The 25,397-nt window shown below is 37.0% G+C and overlaps 1 protein-coding gene across 1 annotated transcript in view; it reads right to left on the reverse strand.

The window, feature by feature from the left end:
- PREX2 (phosphatidylinositol-3,4,5-trisphosphate dependent Rac exchange factor 2) overlaps window positions 1-25,397 on the reverse strand; it is a 281,055-nt gene that overhangs the window by 74,551 nt on the left and 181,107 nt on the right. The window contains exons 30-34 of the mRNA XM_057736322.1: window positions 25,082-25,210; window positions 19,155-19,196; window positions 15,045-15,262; window positions 11,238-11,340; window positions 4,035-4,178 (exon numbers count right to left, since the gene is read on the reverse strand). Of these exons, the coding sequence (XP_057592305.1) occupies window positions 4,035-4,178; window positions 11,238-11,340; window positions 15,045-15,262; window positions 19,155-19,196; window positions 25,082-25,210 (636 nt within the window). The remainder of the gene's footprint in view (window positions 1-4,034; window positions 4,179-11,237; window positions 11,341-15,044; window positions 15,263-19,154; window positions 19,197-25,081; window positions 25,211-25,397) is intronic.

Raw genomic sequence — 25,397 nt, forward strand, 5'->3', positions numbered from 1 at the left:
CTGTTGTCCTTATAAGAAAAGGGAAATTTGGACACAGACAGACATGCACAGAGGGAAGAAAGCCATGTGAAGACAGAGGTAGAGACTGTAATTATGCTGCCACAAGCCAAAGAATGCTGGCAACCACCAGAAGCCAGAAGGGGTAAGAAATGATACCTCCTTAGAGCCTGCCAACAGGACACGGCCTGTGGACATCTTGGTTTCAGATTTCTAGCCTCCAGAACTACGACAGAATACATTTCTATTGTTTTAAGCCACCCAGTATGTGGTCATTTTTATGGCAGTGTTGGGAAACTAACACAATATCAATTCCAGCGGCTCACTTGGGGAATGCGTGCCTCCCATCCCTGAAATTCTGGCTCCATAGGTTTAAAGGTCCTGATCCTCAAAGGAGACAAAGAAGGGGCCCCAATGAACGGTAAACTCTTGTTGACACCTGAGCGCCTGAGGCTCCTTGTACCAAGGCATCCTCAACCAAGAAGAGCATCACTGTCTTGGCAAGGTAATCTACCCTGATCACCATAAGGAAGTAAGGCTATTGTTACCTAACAAGGGCAAGAAGGAATATGTTTTGCATCCAGGTAATCCACTCAGGTCACTCTTGGCACCCCCTTTGCCCAAGTTTGATGGTAAAGGGACAAATGTAGCAATCCTTGTCTGAGAAGGCCATAGTGACCAGGGAATCAGCCCCTCCGGGCTGAAGGTCTTAGTCATGGCACTAGGACCAGCAGGGCTCAGGCTGAGATTGAGTCTACCATACAGAGGATGGCAGAAGAGAGAAAATGAGAATCTGTTGCAGCCCCAAGACGAGCTGCAGCAGCAAGGACTATGGCTTGTCCCATTAACATCCTTCTAAATTATCCCTCCTGGAGCAGAGGCCCATCACAGTCAGGAAGGACACCCTCCGTACACAAAGGAATGGATCTGAAGGTGCAAGAAGTGGACTATGGCAGATGCTCTAGAGCTACCCACTCAGATCCCCTTTCAGAAACAGAGGGCTCACTGCCCAGCTGCTGTGATTGCCAGAAAGCATCCCTCAGCTGTCAGCTCTCCAGGGCATCTTCAGCCTCTAACAAAATGTGTCCCGCCCAAAGCATATCTCCTTCTCAGTGTAGCCCGAGCCCTAACGACCTAACAATGCAGAAGCAAAAGGCCCAGTTCTCATTGCCCCAGCTCCCCAGAATCTAGAAGTGTCAAACCCTTGTGAAGATTCACGTAATTAAGTAAAGATTAACTGGATAACTGCACGGTGGTTCGTAATCCACTGAGCTCTGCGTTTTCTCACTTCCAGTGGACATTAGAATCACCTGGAAAGCTTCTAAAATATACTGGTATTTGGGCCCTACCTCTCGGAGAGTCTGACTTCCTTGGTTTGGTGTGGGGCCAAGCATGGGTATTTTCTAAAACATTCCCAGGATGAGTTAAGGGCAGCCAGCTTGAGAACCACTGACAGTGTGAAAGTAAGCCAGGGACCCTGGGTATCTATTCTCCTTGAATTCCCATTTTCACCCAGTTTCTACTTATTTGCTTTCTATCTCACCAAGGGCTCAGGGATCCCAAAAGGTTTAATTCCCTGACTTACAGCAGGTAATTCTAGAAGATTGCTTTAGTGTGAGCTTCACCTTCTAGCATTTTGGTTACACTTTGTGCTGACTTTTCTGTCTGCCTCTCTCTGTGTTCCTAACCTTGGAAATCTGCCCTTTTTTTGCCAGTTTGTCTGCCTAGATTCCTGTTCTCCTGCAGCTCTGGTTTTCAGCAATGGATGTTCTCTAAAGTGTCCCCTACTTACCTCCAACCCTGGAATTTCCGATTTACTTGTTGGTCCCATCTCTGCAGGGGGCCCCATCCATCAGTGTGCCCTCCTTTGCCCAAGGATCCGTGCAGGCAAGAAAAATGAGAAGGCAGGACATTTGCTTCTTGCTCTAAGTATACCGTACCATGGACAACCTTAGGAGGGCTGACTCTAATACCTTTCCCAGGAAATTTTTGAATTCATCTACTTTTTTTTATTTGCTAGCAAAGACTCATGTACCCACAAACCTAAAACCCTTCAAATAAACTTTCATCCCAGGAATAGGCTCCATTTGGAATCTCTTCCATTTACCACCACTTTTAATTACCAGATGGTAATCTCTACTCAAGCTGGGGCTGAATTTCCTGTGAGCTGATGAAAACTCAGAGCTACTAATGATTCCTCATGGGAGTTTTATGAATGCAGAGGAACCTCTGCAACTCCTTTAAATAAACAACCTTATCACTGACAGATTTTTAATGAGACAGACTATTTTCCAGTCTTCTTTACCTATCTGCAACCTCCACCGCAGAAGTGTTTCCACCATCGCCTCTTCAAATCATTTTTCATATTGTACTGCTGTGTGAATACTAAAACCTAATGTTTGCTACAGTTTTTCTTTACATTACATTGTAAAAGCAATAGTGCATTCACTGAAATTACATATATTTCAGGGTTCTTTTTAAATTAGCTTTAGCCACAATTATAAAATAGAGGTTACTTGCAAAATCACTTTTTCCCTATGCTGGGTATGCATATTTAGCTATTTATGGTTGGTGTGTCACAAACGTAATCACTTTTTTAGAAAAGATGATTAATGCCATCTGTCATCTCAGTAATGATTTCAAAGACAGAATTTTTTAAAAGAGAGAAATAAAGGAAACGAAGTGATGAGGCTTTAACAAAGGCAAGATCTGGTTAAGCCCTATAAAAGTTCACATTCCAGGCCAGCAGCATTTCCTTTCTTCTAAAACTACTGATCTCTGTAATGGCTTTTAACATATTTTAGACTATTCTCCTATGTGGTTTCAAAGGTCTATTTTTGCTCAGTTTCTTTTTCTTTTTAATTTCTTTTCACTGCAGATTCTTTTATCACCTATATGGACCCTACCACAGTCCTCCAAAGAAAAATGAAAACACCTTCTAATAACTCCTAAGATCTCTTTGCTGAAATTTTTCTCTACTTAAATGCATTCTTGCCAAGTATCTGTTTGAGGGAGTCATTGCTTTTAAATTACAGTAATGAAATGAAGGGTAATCTATCTTTTAAAATTACAACACACTTGGTACAAAGCAGCATTTTCACTTGGTAGTGAATTTAGATTTCACATGCCTGTCTGTTCTTCAGTTACTGAGATGGCTTTTATTCCTCTACTCTTCTCATTTTTATTAGAGTGTAAAAACTCCACAGCAATACCAATGCAGTCTTGAAAACTCAAAAGAAGAGAAAATAAAAAATGTTCTGTGGTACCACTCACAGAAACTGATGTAATCCTGTGACTGCAGCATGAGTTTTTCTTTTTTTAAATATCATAGACAAAAAGAAACTACACAACAATCTGGATTTCTGATCTTTTCTGAGAGCATTTGTGACCCCAGAAATAAAAAAGATCCAGGACCTTCCCTGGGAAATCAGTTCACTGCAAGAATCGTCTTATTCATGTTATTCTTAATTTCTTCTACTGAAATTAACACATTGTTCATTTGCCAAAACAATTTTTTTAATTTATGAGAGGAATACATTTTTACTGACAAAAAACTGACATAATGCAGAAAAATTTGAAGAATAAAAAACATCATCAGTGTAATCATCCAATGATATTGAAAACATTTTACATACATGTAAGTAGATACATATATGTATGACATAATTGACTATAATATAAATTCTTTTTTATAATAGGCATGTGTATACTATCAAACATTTTCTATCTCAAAATATTTTAACCATCCGATTTTAATGGCTCTATTATAATTTATTTAAGGCAAATTAATCTTTATTTAAGCCACTCATGTCTTATGTCTCCATTATAAACAGTGCTGCAATCCTATCTGATAAATATTTAAACCATATGCGATTCCTTCTTTAATAAACATTTCCACAAGTAAACATATTACCTACGTACTATGAATAAATTTTTGAATTCATGAAAAAAATGATGGTTACAATTACATTTATTTAAAAAACTGATAAAGATAAAAAAGTTTAAGTACATGAAGTATAAAAAGGAACGCAGTTTACCTTGTGCAAAAAGAACAGGATGAATTTTAAACCCTCCTCCGTTTTTCAACCGTTGAGGCAGTTGTTCAAAATGGTAACTATCGATGTAGAAGTAAACTTTCAGAGCTTGCCTGCTTCCTTCCGCTTGGTAAGTAAGAGGAACATCTAAAATGACATTTAATGTTATGTTACTTCCTAAAATCGGGATATATTATTTAGTATATTTGTTAAGCTTTAAAAAGAATCCTGAAAGTTACTAGAAACTAATATATTAAAAGCACCCATGTATAATAAGTTCAGGTTCAGCATACCTACAGTGCTATTCGGTGAAAGAGTATTAAATCAGGTTCTCATTAACTAAAGCAACAGATTTATTACTGTATTGTATATAAAATTCTGTAATAGAAAACTTCGTTACATTTTGACACACCAGATGTCTCACTTAACTAAATGAGAATTTTAGCTATACATGGTGTGGAATCAGAATCTCCCAGGGCAGCAGTCTCATTCATATTTTAGTCAAGATGAGTCCTTGGGGTACACTTCTGAAGTAGTGTGCAAGAAACTGAGTACACAGCAACCATTATCAAAATTAGCACAGGTTTTGCAAGCTCCATTCCCCAAGCACCGGATCAAAAGTGTATTACCTCTGTCTATGCCCTACAGTCTTTAGAAATTATCTATCCAAATTCTTTTTTCTTTTAGAGTAGTTACTTGATTTACTTTTTTTTTCAGCTCTTTATTGGATTACAATTGCTTTACACTGTTGTGCCAGTTTCTGCTGTACAACAAAGTGAATCAGCTGTATTTATACATATATCCCCATATCCCCTCCCTCCCTCGACTCTCTCTCACCGTCCCTATCCCACCCCTCTAAGTCATCACCCATCACTGCGTTGATCTCCCTGTGTTATGCAGCAGCTTCCCACTAGCTATCTCTTTTACATTTGGTAGTGTATATATGTCAATGCTACTCTCTCACGTCGTCCCAGCTTCCCCTTCACCCCTTCCCCACCCCGTGTCCTCAAGTCCGTTCTCTTCATCTGCATCTTTATTCTTGCCCTGACACTGGATTCATCACTACCAATTTTTAGATTCCACCAGTATGTCCAAATTCTTTTAGCCATTTTCAAAGATCGTAAAGTTAATTACTCAAAAAAAAAAAAACAAAAAACAAAACCCAAAACCAAAAATCCAAACAACTTAAAAAGCTGGAGTGCTGCAGTACTATTTCACAGCAGTATCGTAAATCCTTTTCATTTTATGATACTTGTCCATGATGAATAATTTCCATTTCATTAAAAAAGAAAAGAATGTAAACTTTTTTTAAAAGGCTATAATGGTCACATTAACCAGTTAAAAATTAAGGCCAAAATAGAGTAGGCATTTAATACATATTCTTGACTCAATATTTTTTTATTTTTAACCTGCTTCTTGAAATAAAACTGTAGGGGTTTCCCTGGTCGCGCAGTGGTTAAGAATCTGCCTGCCAATGCAGGGGACATGGGTTCGATCCCTGGGCCAGGAAGATCCCACATGCCACAGAGCAACTAAGCCCGTGTGCCACAACTACTGAGTCCATGTGCCACAACTACTGAAGCTCGAGCACCTAGAGCCCAGGCTCCACAATAAGAGAAGGCACCGCAGTGAGAAGCCCGTGCACCACAACGAAGAGTAGCCCCAGCTCATCGCAACTAGAGAAAGCCCGTGTACAGCCACAAAGACCCAACACAGCCTAAATAAATACATCTTTTTAACAAATCCAAAAAAAAAAAAAAAACCTGTATAAAAGTAGAGTTCAAGATTAAGTAATGTTAGTGATCACAGATTTCAGGTTCTTATTAAATGTATCTAATTCTGCACATCAATAGAGGAGGCATTGTATTAACATCTACAAGTCCCTTTTATGCCATATAATTATGCTTATTTTCTTTTTGTTTCTTTTTTTTAAAGGAGACATGAAAGATTTGGGGTTAGGAAAGAGAATAAATAAATTTTGCAGTTGAAAATTTGGAAGTTAACTGTGATTAAATGATTGGGAATTTTTTTTTTCCTGGTACTAAAATAAAGAAAAAAGATGCATGAACACTAAAGAAAATACAGATTTAAATATACGAAATATTTGTATCTTCTAGTTCTCCTTTTCATACAATGTCTTTTGTATATACTGTAATTTTTGTTAAATTCCAGCCCTTTACTCTTTGGCACCAAGGTAGTCAGTCTCTGTATTTCCAAATGGACAATGTTATTGAAAGGAAAATAGTAATGCAGCAGCAGTAGTTCCACATTATTGGGTTAGCAAACAACAAATAAAGATGCTATACTAGGAATTAAGAGACTGAAAATGATGGAAAATCACCAAGTATACTAAATTTAAAATGCAGGTAAAACTGAGTGCCATGTGAAAGAATGAAGACGGTTTCCCTCAAAGTATTTGTTGCACCTGTAAAAGTCGATAATAATGTGGAGTTGAAAATCACTGCCTTTTACCTGTAGAGATGTATCTACTACAAAAAACCAAACCTCATGATTAGGACTGTGTAACGGTTAAAAGCTCCAAAAGCATCATTGCATGAAGAAAACGTGTCTGAATCCCACGAAAGCATTCATTCTAGAGAGGAGTTCTAACGGCAGCATCCCGTCCCTGAAAATACGCCCACTCCCAGCACTGAATGGGCCAGTGAGTCTGAAAATAAGTCTTTGACTAAGAAGTTGTTAGTTCCCTTTGCCTGAATTGCTCCTCTTGGACTCTCTGCAGGGTTGGGTCTTTCTTGTCCTTGGATTTCAGCTTAAAAGCTACTTCCCTGGTGACCCCTTCAAGGGCCACCTCACCCCTATTCTTTATGCATTACTTATTTCCCACATAGGATTTATCGTGGCCCTACTTATCTTTACAGTTGATTCCTATGTGCTGCTCTCCCAACTAGGCTGTGAGCTCTGTGAAGACAGAGACACGTCTGTCTTATCCACCATGACAATCACAGTTCCAGGCACGATGCCTGGCCCAAACAGAAAGAGTGGAGGCTCAAAAAATATTCATGCCCCTAATAACGACTAAAAATTACCTGTATTCGTCATTGAAAAGGGGAAGATCTGCTGTCATTATGTTATTCTCCAAAAACATAAAGATTTCCACAAAATAAATTTAATTACATACAACCTAATCATTTAGCTCATGTGGTCCTCCTTCACTAATTACATAATACGACGTGGAAAGTGTTTTATACTTTCTCTATACTAAAGTGGGTCACATCGCCTGTTTATTCCTTTGTATCTCTCACTAGTTGCTAAGCTCCATGCCAACAGGGACTCTATTTTACTTAATCAATATTTTATCCCTAGAACTTAGTTCAGCACTAAGCATGTTATGTACACTTGATAATTATTTGTTCAAAGAAAATGAAACGTCTTCAAATATTTGAGTTCTACTTGCTTGGCATGCCATTTTTCTTCAGGATCTCATTATTCCTTAATGCAAAAAGTGAGACTATGAATAATGCTAAATGTAGCTTTTTAAAAAGAATGCAAGTTAATAAAGCAAAGAGGATGAACTCAAACATTTGCTGAATACTGTCGTGAGCCTTATATAATGTTAGAGACTTTCAAACACACTATCTTTAAGCCTCACAACCCCGTGAGTCAGGGAAAGCTATGTTTGCAGGTGAGAATGGAGCCCGGGTTGGAACTCGGGTTTTTGATGCCAAGGCCCAACATTCTCTTTATTCTTCATGTTTTCTCCCCTCTGTACTCATCCTGCCCTTCCAGGCACGCAGCCAACTAGTCTTCCTCACAGGGATGCAAATTAGTCAATCTGACTCCTCTGCTTGTAGGTTTATAGAAAGATCAAATCACACGCAATTCATAATAAAGCTCTAGTTTTCTTACACCACTTCAATAAGATGTGATGACACTTGGCTAGAAATAATTCTCTTCTTTCCTGAATCAACTTAAAATAATAATAACTATACTCATAATAGTTTAATTTGCTTAGACTATCTAGTAGCGTAGCCTTGCAACTGACCTTTCACTAGGGAACTAATTTCACAAGTTGAGATTACATTTCAGGGAAATACATAAAAATGTATTGCCACACAACTTGGCACAGTTTTTGTGTTTTCCACATCTACATTTATATATTAATGTTACTTACAGGGTCTCAGTTATCTGTAATATTTAGCATATTTTTCAATATGCCAAAGTTAAATCTCTCATAATGGATGTGCAATAAATATTTTATCAAGCTTACAATATTGATTCATCTCCAGTTTACTCAACAGACCATTCACCAGTAATGTCATATTTGAACCATGGAAAACAGTACTCCTGTGAGCTTACGGTTCCTTGGGCAAAATTTAAAAGAAAAAAAATTAGGTTATATTGTGAAAATAGAGTTTCTCTGCCTTGTAGCAAAATTATGCCTGCATTATTCAAGTAAATGAAAATATATTCTGTTTTATACCTGCCCACAGAAGACTGTACAATTTGCCCAAATAATATTACCCTTATTAAATAATCCCCTTTACCAGACACATTCTCTCTTGAATACAGCCCAAGTCCCTAACATTGTAATTCATGTTCTTGTGCGCTCTCATTTATCAATGGAGATGAAACTTTAATAAAATTCTGTTCTCTCTACCCTCATAATTTAATACATACAAAATCAACCACTCTTCTCATCTCCACAGCTACCCTCAAGGTCAAGTCACCATCACCTCTCATCTGGGTCACTTCAGGGCCTTCCTAAATGGTCTCTCTGCTTCTGCCCTTGCCCCCAGTAATGTCTACTCAACACAGCAGCAGAGATCACCTTTAATAAGTGTCTTTCCCTTGCTCAATGACTTCATCAGAAAGGCAAAGCTCCTTCAAGGGTGTGGCCTCCTCTTTGTTCTCACCTCCTACTCCTTTCCCCTCCTTCACTCCTCTCCAGCCACACAGGCCTCCCTGCTCTCCTGAGAACATGTTACATATGCTCCCACCTTGGAGTCTTTGCTCTTACTGTTCCAGTGAGCCTGGAATACCCTTCTCCCAAATATCGTAGGCCCTTCATATCCACTGATTCAACCAACAACAGGTCAAAAATATTAAAAAAAATAATTCCAGAAAGTTCCAAAAAGCAAAACTTCAATTTGCTGCAGACCAGCAACCATTTTCAGAGCATTAACATTGGTATTATAAGTAATCTAGAGATAATTTAAAGTATATGGGAGGAAGTGTGTAGGTTATATGCAAATACCATACTGTTTTATATGAGACGAACATCCTTGGATTTTGGTATCTGAGGGGTTCCTGGAACTAATTCCCCAGGGATAACTCTATCTGAATGACTTGTTTCTGGTCTTAACCCTCCTCCTTAGAAAGGTTTCCCTCCCTAGCTTGTTACATATAGGCAACCTTTCACCTGCACCTTCATTTTCATCCTCTGTTCTTTTCTATTTCCCGTCATGTATTCATATTACCTTCTAGTTTATTATCAAATTAACTCATTTATCTCATTTATTATTTATCTCTGCCTGTTTAGTTCTCTACTGCATCCAACACTTAGAATTGCTTGGCCGTAAGTAGGCATTTAAGAAATTTTCGGTGAATGAATATCATTCCTAGATAACAGATTAAATGAATATTTAATGAGTCCCTATTTATTGTACTAGACATTGGAAATGTGAAAATAAATAAAAACGCTTCCCAGCCCTGAAGAAACAGATCTTCTACCATAAGACATAGGATCCTCACACTTACGAAAAAATAAGAAACGGAAAAATAACAAACGCTAAAGATTTCTTGGACTGATAGACACATTTTAAACCTATTCGTGACAATGTTGAAATGGTAGATAAATGATGATAACTTGCAGAAACTAAAAGATATAGAGATTAAGCCCTAGGTATTGCTATTTTCCTGAATGTATACTTCTGAAAACAATGCCTTTGTTAGGTTTAATGATGGCAAATTACTAAATGAAAGGGAGACTTTTCAATCTTCCAATTCAATTTCATAAAGTAACTTCTTGGTGACATTAGATACAACCACGTTCTGTTGAAATTCTATTCTTCCTTCTGCACAGCAAGTTTGTTTTTCCTTCTACTTTTATAACCATAAAACCTTTCTGCCTGATGCACTGTATAAACTGAATTGATATTTGTTCATTCATTTACTTGAAAAAAACAATTGCCCTTTTCATTCCAGGCATCTCTTTAGTGCTGGATATACAGCAATGAACAAGACAGATTTTGCCATCTTGGAAATTGTACAGGATGAATAAATGAATCAAGATGCTTAACGTGATTATATCTGTACACATTAAATTTTCTGACACTTGGATAAAATAATTTTTCAATTTCATTTTGAAGCTAGCAAAAATGTAGACCATGTGCCTACTCCTTCAGAATTAAATTATAAATTTTATCAATTATTGTCAGATCAAACAATTATAATGTCTCTGTATTCTTGGCTCTAAACACTTTTCATTGCCTGCTAACACATTCTTCACAGGATCAAATGAAGATGAGGAATGGAAACCCAATTCAGTCAGTTTTGCTATGTAATTGTTATATATTTGAGCAAAAGTTTTGCAGGCCTCAGAAATTATCCACATAGCCAGAAATATTAGGGCAGTATTTTTATTAAAAAAAACCAAAAAAACCTTGACATGAAACAAGCAGCATAAGGGACAAATATTCTATGATCCCACTCATATGAGGTATGCAGCACAGGCAAATTCAGAGACAGAAAGTGGAACAGAGGTTACCAGGAACGGCGGGGGAGGGTAGTCACTGTGTAATGAGTATGGAGTTTCTGTTCCGGAGGATGAAAAAGTCCTGGAGATGGATGGTGGAAATGGTTCCACACATTTTGAATGAAATGAATACCACTGAATTTTACACTGAAAATGGGTTAAATGGTAACTTTTATGGTATGTATATTTTACCACAATAACAAAAAAGAAAGAAAAGGCAATCTTGAGTAGCACAACACTGACATACACACTCTAAAAAAGTCCTAGAGGTCAGACTAACAGACAAAAACAAAAGTATAAAATTAGCCATAGATTTAATTTATATATACTTTCTATCACTTCGCCAGCTGGTTATTATTTACCCTAAATATAATACTTTATATAAAACTTAAACCACATATCAAATATATTCATATCAAAGTTATGACATATGTTGTTGTCTGATGCCAAAGAAATTTTACCAAACATACATGAAATATTTAACTACTTACTTGCAACCAGTGGTTCCTCTTCGGATGGTTTAAAGTAAAAAGAAACTTTTTCCAAATCAAATAGTGCAACCAGTGTATCTTCTAACATGGCTTGTTCATCTGTCTAGAAAGAAAGAAAAACAATACATGACATGAGAGGATTGTTTGGGATAAAACATCATAACAGCTCCAGACCAAAACCAGCTACACTAGTGTTTTCTTTACGTACAATTATCAACACATCTAAGAATTTACTGCTTAAAATAAAATTAAATCCTCAAAGTTACAAGTTTCTTCTGTAGTTTTATATTTTTCCTTTTCTCTACTGTCTAAAATGATTCTTACACAATTTTTCAGTCTATTTTTAGCTAGATTCTAATTTATTGATTTTGCTTATTAGTTACAAGTAAATGTGTACACAGAAACATGCTATTTGCCTCTAGACCTCTATAATCTTATAAATATAACAGCTGAAAGGCAAAAATATTGTTTTCTTAAAAAGCCCAGTACATAACGGTCATCCTATTTTACAATAAGATAACCTATGTATTATTCAATTTGCTATTTATGAAAACTGTGACAAAAACAATTTGCATGTATGTAAGATTTTTCTTCCAAAGAGCCTGGGGATGAGAATCATTTTCACTTGCCTTTATGGGGCCTTAATCTAGAATCTTGTGAATATGAGATTTGATTTGTTTTAATCATTCATTTCATTCCTACAGCATATGTTACAGCTAAGGCAGGTAAGGCCCAGATGTGGTGACAAGTTCACTGCATGTCTCCACATCATCATCTTCCTGGTACTGGATGTTGCCTTCCCATTAGCAGTGCAGTGCACTATCTAAAGTCTTTCACTAATTTCCTCATGAAAGAATAATTTTCATCTTTTCTTTCAAAGGTAACATGTGTTTCCCTAAGAATGTCAATGATCCTTTTTAACAATAATTTTAACATACTTTACCCACATTTTAAAAAGTTGCTGTAAGCGTATAGCCATAGTTTGGGGGCAGCATGAGTAGACGGTGAAGGAGATGGTAAAGAATTTCCATTGCGTGGGGAAAATCCCACTAAGGCAGCCCCAGACCCCAAAGAAGGACAGCATGGATACCAAAAGGTTAACAACATCATCATCTTTATACCTTAGTTTGGTACTTACTATCATGGATGGTACACAGTAAGTGCTGGATAAATGTTTATGAGACTGTTACTTTTTAAAGTCCTTTGAAGCAGCAGAAAAATGCCATGAACCTGGAATTGCAGGGACAGGACTAAAGAATCAGCATTCTTCCAGTTGAGAGAGATACACACAGGAAGAAATGTCCCATACAGGCTCGGCTCTTACAGTAACATGCAGATGTGGCTAAAGCCATACCCAAGGACTAGGACTGTGCTCAGAGCCCAGGGACACACGGACCACCAGTGCCTGCAGTTTCCAGGGAGCTCTTCACAGTACCAGGAGGCTCTTATGCTCTTGTTACAGAGGCAGAAAGACTATATGTTTCTTTGACTTTTTTTAACTACCTTTGGATTTTTTTTTTATCAATACTTTAAATAAGCTTAAGGATTTCATAAGACCAATTTATAACAAAAAACAGCTTTCTTGAGATATAATTCACATACCATAAAATTTACCCATTTTAAGTGTACAGCTCAGGGGTTTTTTTAGTACATATGCAGAGTTGTGTCACCATCATCTGATTTTAGAATATTTTCACCACCCCAAAAAGAAACTCAGTACCCATTAGCATTCATCCTCTATATACCTTCCCCCAATCCTTAGTCCCAGGCAACCACTAGCCTATTTTCAGTCTCTAAAGTTTGCCTATTACATAACAATGTAATCAAATAATACATGGTCTTTTGTAACTGGTTTCTTTCTCTTAACATAATGCTTTCAAGGTTCATCCATGCTGCAGCATGTATCAGTACCTCACTCCTTTTTATTGCTGAATAATATTTTATTGTATGGATATACCCTAACTTGTTTATCCACCCATCAATCAGTTTATGGACATTTGGGTTGTTTCCACTTTTTAGCTATTGTGAATAATCTTGCCAGAAACATTTGTGTACGTGTTTTTGCTAAAATGTAAGTTTTCATTTCTCTTGGATATTACCTAGGAGTAGAACTTCCGGGTCATATGGAAATACCACATTTAACATTTTGAAGAACTGCCAAAATGTCTTCCAAAATGGCTACCCTATTTTACATTCCGCCCAGTAGTGTCTGAGGGTTACAATTTCTCCACATCCTCACCAACACTTGTGCCTGTCTGTCTTTTGGACAGTAGCCATCCACATCACTGTGACAGAGTATCTCACTGTAGTTTTGAGTTGCATGTCCCCAGTGGCTAATGACATTAATCATCTTTTCATGTGCTTTCTGGCCATTTTATATCTTCTTTAGAGAAATGTCCGTTCAAATCCTTTGCCTGCTTTTTAATTGAGTTGTCTTTTCATTCTTTAGTTTTAAGGATTCTTTATATAGTCTGGATATGTCACTTACCAGATGGAAGAATTACAAATATTTTCTCCCATTCCTTGAGATTTCAAATTAAAGTAAAATTACCAGCACTTGACTAGACAATGGCAGTTTTTAAGAACAGAATAGAAATGAAGCCTCATTCATTCATTCATTCATTCATTCATTCAACAAACACTTAAAGCCTACCACGTATTAGGAAGTGACCATCGTATCTTATGTAATTTTTATTTGATAGGCAATGATTAATTAGTATTTATTTTGTTTTAAAACACTTTTTCAAGTGTTGTATTTGAAAATTTCCACTAATTAAATCTTTCTTATTTGGCTACCTAATAAACAACCTAATGAGAAATTGATCACCCATATGGAGTATACAGAGTCTTTCCAAAAGAATCTAATTCTGTTTCTCTGAATTTCACTCAGGTGAATGGACTTCCCTACCTTATCATTCTAGAACTTTCTATGACCATGCAATACAGCCATTACCACCCTGTCCTCAATACCACTGAAGAAAAACATTATTTTGATATATAAACTCATATACATTCATTTAAAAACTCAACCATGTTACTTGGTGGCTAAATTTTCTATGTGTACTTTAACAGATAAAATAGCATCTCATGTTTCAAATCAAAATTATATTTAACACGTCTTAAGTTTAAATAAAGTGAATTTATTTGCCTTTATACATCATAACAACTATCAGAACCCCAGGAGGTATATGTGAAAAAACTGTTAAATTCACCACAGCCTTATCAAATATATCGAGAAGCTTTCTTCATCTCGGCTGTGGACAACTGATGCATAAACACGGAATATTTTACAGCAATTAAGGCAATGTTCTTAGATTTAACAGGACAAACATGCACACAAAGGAAGGAAACAAAATCCTTTAACACATGCAAATTTTAACCAGATTGTCAGACAGTATGGCATGCAAGTCGTCAGAGCTCTTCTAAGAGCATATTCCAGAACATCAACCTCAGGGGGAACTCGGGTCTCATAGCAGACTCTTCCTTCTGGACTGGAAATAAGCAACTGCAGCAGACAGACACTCTTTCCTCTGCTGACCTTTCTCATCCAGTGCTTAGGGATACAGGAATGAGTAACAGAGGGAGGCTTTCTTAGCTTTTAGCAGCCACTGAGAATAAATAAAAATCAGGAAAGAAGGAATACCTTCCACATACTTATTATAACTATATTTTTCCATGGAAAAACATATCCTTTTAAAGGAGCTGGATGACTGCAGCTATAATAACAAATAATCATGTTTTATTGGGAATAGGTCCCAACGTGCATTAGAGTTGGCACACCCAGTGGGAGGCCTTGGGGTTCCTTACCAAGTTTGGTGACAGAAGTGACTGAAAGTGAAAAAGAACTCCTGCATTTGCTATCTGGTCCAGCCACCTTCTGCTGGCTTCCCAAGTTTCCATCTCATTTTCCTTGCTGTTGTCAAACATCTGGTTTAAGGCGGCCATGAGCTGCTCAGAGAAGGCACAGACGGTGGCCACGAGGCTCTGGCAGAAAACCATGTCTCTTCGGAGCTGTGTCTCACTGTCTGTGATCCAGAAGAACATAAAGACAGTTTTGAAAAACATCACGGTTGAAAAAAACCAATTCATTAAGCATTTGCATTCACTGGTATTTCATCCTTTCTCTAAATTCACACCATGGGAAAAACGTGAATTTGAGTTCTATTCATGAGCACATACATTTCAGCAAGTATGCTTTTTAGAAAACACTGAACACCAAAAAATGTTAGAAACAGTAAGATTATTTTTCTTAATTGCGATTGTGACTTTATTTTGCAATCACTAAATTGTTTTATAAAACCCAAGGAAATAAAATAAGGCTTTATTTTATTTACATTTTTTTCATGATGGAACAATTTGCATTGTTGCATGACACTTTCCTAAAGGAAACTCAAAGTCCAATTTTTCAGTTTGTGCTGGTAAATGAAATACAACATTATTATTACTAAATTTTAAAAAATTACCTACTAGACCTATTCAAATATTACTGTGAAACACACATGGGGAAGAGTATTGATGTCCAATTGCTTGTAATAATCAGCAAATCTGTATCTCCTGAAGTCACCTATTCAACTTCATGAGGTATAAGTAGATCCAGTTCAGAAATTCCTATATTTTTTCAAAATAAGTAAAATATTTGTATTTCTAGCATAAACTAATTTTTACTATCATTCTTATTCAGCAGTTAACTGGACTTCTGATTGACCCCCTTTGAAGGTATGTTTACCCTGTGAACTGGCAGTCCTGGACCTCAGGTTTTTCAAATGGGAAGCAGCTATGCCCCTGAGAACCAGATCCCAAGGGGTCACTTCTCTGGGGCGTTGAATGTACACAAACTACATAAACAACATAAACACCAAGCCATATATTCTGTACATTGAGAAATGACTTGTACTACAGGAACAACACAGGTGAAAATCATCATATTCCCAAAAGTGTACTGAATATTTCGAGGGCTCAAAATCTTCTGAAATGAAGAAGCATTGTCAATAATTAGTGTATAAGATAGATAAACATGCTGCCTTTACTCATCAATGAGTTCTTGTTTTATTGATAGAAAGGCATAATTTTTAAGTTGTTTACCAAGAACACAGAACACCTGGTTTTAATGCCCATCAAAGCATGGGTCCACGTAATTACTGCTTGTTACTCAGTTTCACTGCTAGTAAAAGCTACTCTTGAAAATTTTATTGGAAACAGGATTAAATATTAAAAATATTTAATTATATAATAAAAATATTCATTGATTAGGTTGAACTATATGAACTTGCTGTTTGAGTAGGTCAACATGATTGAATATGGCAATTCCATATGGTTCAACTTATTAATTTAACTAACAATATGTGTTAGACACTTCCTTTAAGTAGTTATATACCATGTGCCCCGTTCTAATAGATGGAAAAGTGTGTTTTACAGGTCAGTATAAAATGGCTAAACTGGGAAAGAACTTTGTCCAATTCTCAACTAAGAAAAAAGCAAAACATTCTGTTGTGCATAATTTCTAACCAGGTGTAGCCATTCAACAAATATTTACTGAATGAAAATAACGAACCAGTAGCGCAACTAGCAAACAAATGAAGTAAGTAACGTGAGAATGTATGAGCTCATTCTCTGGCTTCTTGAAATGACTGGATTTAGTTTGACTTAAAAGGGTGATTCTTGGTCCATGGGCCCAATGGCTGATGGCTACCCTCCTCCCCTCTCCACTCAGCAAACTTGAAATTATTCTTCAAGAGTCAACTCATTGAACTACTGAAATATCATCTCCCCTTGGGAAATGTCCTCTCTCCTTCAGGAAGTCTGTGCATTTTTTTCCGCCCCCACAGGCCTGGGGGTGTCTCCCCCTACTGGAGGGCTGATGACCTAGCACTGTCAGAGTTTGTTACATGCTTGTGTTCCCCAAGGGACCGCGGTCACATCAAGAGCAGGGGAAGTGGCATATCATGTGATTTATGCTCAGGGACTTAAGAGGCAGATAACCTGCTTTCAATTTCCCATTCTGCCAATTTTAAACTATACAATTCTAGGTATTAGACCCCCGTTCGTAAAACAGGGGTTATTCCTACTTCTTAGCTCTGCGATTAACATAAATGAGATAAAAACATTTAAAGCACTTAGCAAGGTGAAACTGGACAGTGATATTATCATGATTCTTTTTTTCCCTAGCATCTAGCATGGTGCCTGGAACATGGGTACTCAGTTTTATTACTAAATAGAGAAGGATCATAATAAAGAAATCCAATAAGTGCACTTTCAGCAAAAAAAATATAGGTCTTTCCTTCTAATTATGTAGCTGCTTGAAATTCACAAGTGTCATTCCTTTACCAAAGCTATTCTCATTCCTCATTTTTATCAATAAGAACTACAACAAGAATCACAACAGCTGCTCCCAGCTTCTCGTAAAAGAAGAAAAGGAAGTTCTGTTTCTTTGTGACAGCTTGTTTATTTTTGCCAAGTAAAAATTCCCTCGTAGTAGGAAGACACTCAAAACAAATGGATTTTTATCTATCAAAGCCTTCCGTTTCATTTCAGTATTTAAGCACCTATTTAAATTCATCTTCTACAAACGTGTTTAAAAACGATAACACTTCAAAAAAATAAAAAAATAAAAACAATAACACTTCATTTAGTCTCGACTGTTTAAAAAGCTCAAGTTCCAGAGTAAGCTTGCTGATCTAAAAAGAATGAGATGGTTTCTAGACACGCAAGTAGTCCGTCATTATTCTGAGATTGTAGCGAAAAGAAAGCAAAATAAACAAAGAAACAAAAAGAAGAGATTATAGAGAAAGAAAGACAGAAATAAAAGACAATTAAGAATAATGTTTAGCAGATACAGTCCACATTTTTCAAGTGAAAAGCACAATTTTGTAGCCAACAATATGGAGTAATTTGGCTATGTTTGGTACCATTCAAATGTAACATGGAAAATAAAGAGTAAATTAAGTAGGAAAAAGGAGAATTACGTTAGGAATAGAAAAATAAATTGAAACCAAAATAACAACAGCCATCTGAATATTAATAAAAGCAATGCATTCCAGGACCACTTCTGGAATTGGCAGAACTAAGTCTGAATTTCCCAACTGCCACCTACTATTTATTTATTCACCCAATAAGGTACCTCTGTGCCTAATCTTCTAGATGCCCAAAAATATGTTAATTGACTACCATGTGCTAGTTATTATTCATCTGCTTGAATGTAGATTTCTTCACCTTTAAAACTGTGGAAAAAATAACATTCTCACAGAATAGTTGTGAGAACTCAGTGAAATCCATAAAAATGAGGTTCATCAACTATGCTGTCATTATTAAAGCTCAAAAAAATGTAAGATACTTTTGTTATTATTATTACTGAGTCAAAAAGCAAAGCAAAAACCAACTATCAAAAAAAAAAAAAAGCCCTTTTGGTGAAGTTGGCTCATCCATTCACTTGTAATTTAGATATTCCAAGTGTGGTAGACTGTAAAAGTGGTCACAGATTCTTCCCCTCTCTGTGTCCGTGCTCTTCCAAAACGATTTCAGATTGAGATTTCTCTCATCAAAAGCAGACTGCTTTTCCTTAAAGGTGAACCCGCCTACATCCTTGTTATAAACAAAAGTTAGACACAGTTTTACAAAAACATCTATTTGTACAATTAACTTTACCAAAACTGCTCCCTTTCTCCTTTTCAATTATATTTTTTAGAAATACACATTTATATATGTTTTCATGTTTTTACTGGTAATTGAAGATGAGCATACGTTTTATGTGTTTATCATAAAATACTAAGTATTTTTAAATTTCTGCAAGTCTTTAGAGAAGGTAGGGATCACATTTCCATCTATTTTGTAAACAGTTGAGGGCACTGCCTTCATATCATAAGACATCTAAGGTCATATGCTACAATAATTTCAAATAGTAAAAATAATGTAAAATATTACCTGAATATTCAAGAAGAGCCAGGAGTATCCTGCACTTTACCTCTGCAGAGAAAGAAAACATACCAGTCAGTTGTTCTGTCTTTTTCTGCAATTAACATCACATTTTAACTGTGCAGTAAAAATCAGTACAACCTGAGATGTTATGGTGTAAGATGTTATGGAAAAACCTGAACAAGCTTTTTGGCCAACCTAAAACATTAGCTAATAAAAATCCCATTCATTTGACATGCTGTTTTTGCCTCTCTACCCATATAAATTCTACCCATTGCTCAAGACTCTCAAATCTCTTTCAGATCTAAATTATATGAGCCTATGAAACATCATTCAAATCCTGCTACCTTTTTAGGTCCCACCATTGGCCGTCATCGCTTGCAGTGTTCTCTAAACTCCTACAGCTATAATGGTCTTGATCAATACATTGTCAAATAGAATTTTTAAAATTTTTTAAACTTTTAAAGATTATATATACAATAAAGAATATATATAATACAGTGTATAAATATATATTAATAAATATGTATATATTATATTGTAATTTACACTGTGTATTACATTTATTTATACAATAATATACATTATATATTATATAAAATGTTATATTTCTATATATTAGAAATATGTGTATATATTGTGCCTTTCCTATCTATGTCAAGATAGTGCCCTACAGGACAGAAAAATACTAAATATTTCCAAATACTCTTCTCAGCCCATCCCCAGACGGGGCCAATCACAGATGTCCAATAAATGACGTGTATTCATGTCACACTCATTGCTATATGCCCAATGAGCTCTGTGTCCATTTGCTTCCAACTGGTAAATACTTTACTTGCAATAGGAAAATATTAAAATGTGAAGAGTTCCCCTATGTACCCAAGATTATGGGAAATAAAAAAGGAGAGGCTGTTTCCAATTCTAAACAGGTTCACAGCAGAGTCAGAGCAACAAAATTAACAGATAAATGCAGGAAATGCCTGAGACGGCATTAAGTTTTACAAGTGAGACACAAGAACAAAAGGATTTCAGAGGCAGAAAAGTACACTGGTCTGAGTCAGGAGACCCATCTGTTACACACTAGCTTTGTCATCTTTAGTACATTGTTAATCTACTTTGGGTCTCAACGCTCATTCATAAATGATAACAACATCTATCTTATCTGTTTTATAGGACTGTGTATAAAAAATAAATGAGAATATACATTAAAAGTCTTGCAAAAGTATTTAAAGTGCTGTGTACCTGTGAAGCATGATTATTATTATAATCTGGATCTGGCTAAAGTTGATATAGAATTTTTTTAAGAGTCTCAAAATTCAAAAAAATTTCAGAGTTCATTGTCAGGGGAGTAAGTACACATCCTAAGAGTGGGAAATAGTGCTACCAAGGGAATAGAGTAGAGAATAAATGTCAAACATTCAACAATCTAGCACAGAAAAGATTTTATTATACCATTGAGATTAAGATTGGGATACAACTGGAGAGCCCTACTGAAAAACGGCTTCCAACACCAGATGGATGGGTTTAGATTTCTCCAACAGAAAATCACTCTAAGGCACTCAGGCAGGTGCTGAACGTGATATTTCAGGAGAATGAATCTGGTAATGGCGTATGTGAACCAGAAAAGATGGAGACAGGGATTAGCCAGAAAACTATTTCAGTAACTGAGATATGAAGAAAAAGGGAAAAACTGAACAGATTTTTGAGGAAGAAGAAGAAGGAGGAGGAGGAGGAGGAGGAGGAAAATGAGAAGAAGGAGGAAGAGGAGAAGAAGAAGAGGAAGAGGAAGAGGAAGAAGGAGGAGGAGGAGGAGAAGCAGCAGCAGCTCTTTAGGACATTAGGACAAAGGCAGAGAAAAAAATTTTAAAAAGTAGGTTGCTGGAAAAATGGGAGCTTTTAAAAAGAGCATAATTTTTGTAGGCAGCAAAGAGTTGGAATGTCACTAATAGACATTTGAATTCAAGGTGATGGTAGATCCAATTAGATGTGTATTCTTCCTCACACCACCAAGCAACTCTTCAACCCCAGCTGGGTGTCCTACAATTCAATTCAGTTCTGACACGATCTACCTGGAGAGCCCACAGGATAAGGGCTAAGCCCCACAGGATAAGGGCTAAGCCCCACAGGACTCTCTCCCCTCCCCACTCCACGGCTTTACACACCAATCATGAGCCCAGGTTGTCATCTATGCTTCCAACCAGCTGGCTATATGCTGGAGGCCCCTCCTGGGGTTCGATTAATTTACTAGAACATCTCACAGAACTCAAGGAACATTTTGCTCACTAGATTACCAGTCTATTATAAAAGGATATAACTGAGGAAACGTCAGATGGAAGAGACGCACAGGCAAGGTGTGGGGAAGGACTCCGGAGCTCCAGGCACCTTGTGTTGGTTCACCAACTGGGAAACTCTCCAATCCCCTCCCTTTCAGTTTTTATGGCAGCTTCATAACATAAACATGGTCAACTACTAACTGGCCAATGGAGCTGGGGGTTGGGACTGAAAATCCCCACCTTCTACGCACAAGGTTGGTTCCCCAGGCAACCAGCCACCATCCTCAGGTGTTTTCCAAAAGTCACCTCATTAACATAACAAAAGACAGCTTTATCCTCTCAGCACAGGAAATTCCAAAGGTTTTATGATCTCTGTACCGGGAAAAGGGATGAAGACCTAATATATATTTTTTATTATAAACCACAATACCACAAATATCTTCGGTTAGCTGCTACTATGATTCTGCAACTTAGCTGAGAGATTAAGCAGAAGACAGACATTATCATAGTGACACCACACAATGACTCTGTCCCTCATCCAGTCCACTCTTTCTTCTGCTCTCTTTTGCCCTCGGTTGACAGGCTGTGAGTGAGTGGCATACTTGGTGAGATCACTCAGGAATGGCACTGGAACAGTCCTTCCTCCATAAAGACCATAGACTTATTATACCTTGATATCATATTTAGTATATATTTGCTAGGATGTTTTGAAATGAGAGATGGAGGAATGATGGGGTTCAGAACATGCTACCCCCAAATACAGCACTTTGGCATACTGAATTATTTTAAACTGACGGAATCTGAGAAACAGTAAGGGCAGGAAGGACTCTTTGACCGCTACCCCCACCCCACCCCCCCAGCTGCACCCCCCTTCCCTGGAAGCAGGTCATAAGATGCTCAGGAGAGCGATACCCAGAGGAAAGGAGCATCCTTATCTCTATGGAGGGAGGGATGCCAAGAGGAACAGGCCCTGTTGAATCCCCCCAGCTTACTACACTCAGCTCATACCCTTTTATCCCATTACATGTTTCCAGGACTTTCTACTCTTTTTCAAACCTAATATAAAAACACTCGGGTTTAATCTTTTCTTCTGGTCTTCATTTCCTTATGAAGACTCCCGTGTCCCTGTGAAGCTTATATTAAATAAATGAATATGCTTTTCTCTTGTTAATTTCTTTTTTTGTCAAACTAATTTACAGAGCCCCAGCCAGAGAACCTGGGAGGGTAGAAGGAAAAAGATATATTTTTCCTCCCTTATAGGAGCACCAGAATGGGGTCATTCCGGCTACATGTATACATCATGACATTCCGGCAAGGCAGCATTATGTTAAATTTCCAGCCCAGACCTAACTTTCCATTAGATCAATCCTTATATCAAGACAATCTGGGAAATAAAATGAAATTTACTTTAAATTAAGCAGGATGAATTCATGCTGAACTGGTGAGGTTACTTCCGATTTCATCCACAAAACAAGCAGCTGATTACAACATCCCAGTGCTGCTGCTTCAGCCCCACAGAACAGCACCAGACACCACACGGGTCACTAGGAAATGGCAGCTTGCCCTCTCCCTTGAGGGTCCACTGAGCTGAACTACTGATTAATCGTTTTTAAAGACTCAATATGGTGACAGTCACAGCTCTTACCCAAAGAGTAACTGCATCTCTCTGAGACTTGCAACCAGGGATGCAACTTAAATTCTGCCAAGAGCCCTCCCCACACCATTCACTGTAGGACCCTCAGCACAGCCAACCAGGCTCAATCAGCTGCTGGGCTCCCATGACCCGGAGTGGCACTAATACTCACAACATCTATCAATCAATCAATGTAAGATAGTTGTCATTGCTATGGCTACTTCTTGGGAAAAGAAATACTGAGTAAATAAAGGCAGGACTTGAGATGAAAATGTAAAATTCTTTAAAAAAAATACCTTTTTAAAAAGTGTTTTGCCCTGCATTAGAAGTTTTTGTCTTAAATCTCTTCATAAAACAAAACAAAACAAAAAGGTTTAAGGGTTTCTCTGTTCTTAACTGATATTGCATTTATCCTAAAAACAAATATAATGTAAAAAGAAAAACTCAGAGATGATAATAACTGCATTTAGATTCATGAATTACAACTTTTATGAGTGTTATGATACTGGCATCCACTCAGCAAAAATATACCTTTCATTCAGTAAAGTATAAGGTATGTTTAAATTCCTTAACACTAACAGCCTTTAAAATATATTTGTCACTTTTGCTATTCATTATTTTGGGGGGTTTTAAATTGAGACTTTTGATTGATGTGATGGGATAAGGTATCACAAATAATCAATATATTTAGCTATAAAATTAAAATACAGCCAAGAAATCCAGTTGTCAAGAATAAAATATTCCATCACACAACAGAATTGCTGTGATTTATTTGGCGTTTTCCATATCTGTGCAAATTTCTTCTCTACTGATCTGTAAACAATATCTAAGCTGTTATACTTGAGTATATTTCTAGGCAAAAGACTTGGTAATCACAGAACATTTACACCATCCCTGTCATTTAGTAAATGAAAAAACTGAGCCAGGAAGGAGTGACATCACAGGCTCAGATCCTATAGGGTGTAAGAGCTGTCTTGCATCAGCAAAGTGTTCAAGTCTCTCTAATTTACCCTAAAAAAAGGTAGTGATGGGTTAAAAAAAGTGGGTTATGATGTAATTCTGCTGAATGCTATTTACCACATCCCAACGACATACAAATGACTGAGGAATAAAAATTTACATACAGGCATAATATTTATTGTACAGGTTTCTCAACCTCAGCATTATGGACATTTTGGACCAAATAATTCTTGGTTGCGAGGGACTGCCTGGTACCTTGTAGAATGTTTAGCAGCATCCCTGGCCTCTACCCACTAGATGCCAGTAGCACCCATGATTTTGACAATGGAAAAATGTCCCCAGACATTGCCAAGCACTGGTCTAATACTGGGAAGAAAACCACTGAATTTGACATTCCAAAAATCAAACTTCTCATTTCATCTTTTTCACCATGATCACCTTGCAAACTCTCAGAATTTTCTACTTAATAACTCTGACCCTAAACAACATGCAACCAGACTCACTGGAGTTGTCTTGAAGTTTTTGATATCTCCAGTTAGAGGTGGTACCACTTATGGGATGTTGAGTAGACAATCTCATGCTAGTTAATGACAACCAGCTCATACAAACACTTCTGAAAGAAAACTGCATCATTAAAAACTAACGATGCAAACTCTGCCACTATTTTGATTCTCACAGACTCACAATTGATTTTTTAGACTTTCCATGAAATGTAGTTTCATACGTTTTGTGAATCCTTTAGAAAATTTTCTGATATTGTTTCATATTATAAAATATGAAAACTCCCTCCACGTTCCATTTGTCTTCCTACAAATGAGCCCTTATTTCATTCCCTGAGAATATGCTCTGTGATACAGTCCACTTTGTTCAGATCCTTGGGACACAAAGTTCTGTCATCTCACTCCTTCTTTCCCTCCTCCACCCTCACTCACCCTTTTTAGTCCTTTTATTTTCCTCCTAACATGAAACATTCCAAAAAGTAATCAGGATATGACAAAATTTTGGGGGTTAATGGGTTTTTAAATGAGTATTGCTAATGTCATGGGATGTTCTTTGCTTTTCATCCTGACCTTCAACCAATTTTCTGATGTTCTGAGCAAGATTCCGGACGCTGCTGGGAAGATTCCAAGGATCTTGCTTGATGTGAAGCCTTAACCTTTTTGGACAACTCAGCTTTGGTTCCATTTCCTGCTGAAACTCTAAACAAACACAGAAAAGTGCTCTTAAATCTCCACCATTTACCGGTTCACAAGCCCATAAACTACCGAATCCTCTTTCTTTCATTCCTGTGGTCCTAGGCCATTATCATGGTAGCAGTTTCTTCAGCTCTATCACAGGAGAAAATTTGTTAAGTCTAAAACAAAGTCAAATCTTATTATTCTCTTT

This window comes from Hippopotamus amphibius, chromosome 5 (genome assembly GCF_030028045.1).
Source record: "Hippopotamus amphibius kiboko isolate mHipAmp2 chromosome 5, mHipAmp2.hap2, whole genome shotgun sequence".
Taxonomy (NCBI): Eukaryota; Metazoa; Chordata; class Mammalia; order Artiodactyla; family Hippopotamidae; genus Hippopotamus; species Hippopotamus amphibius.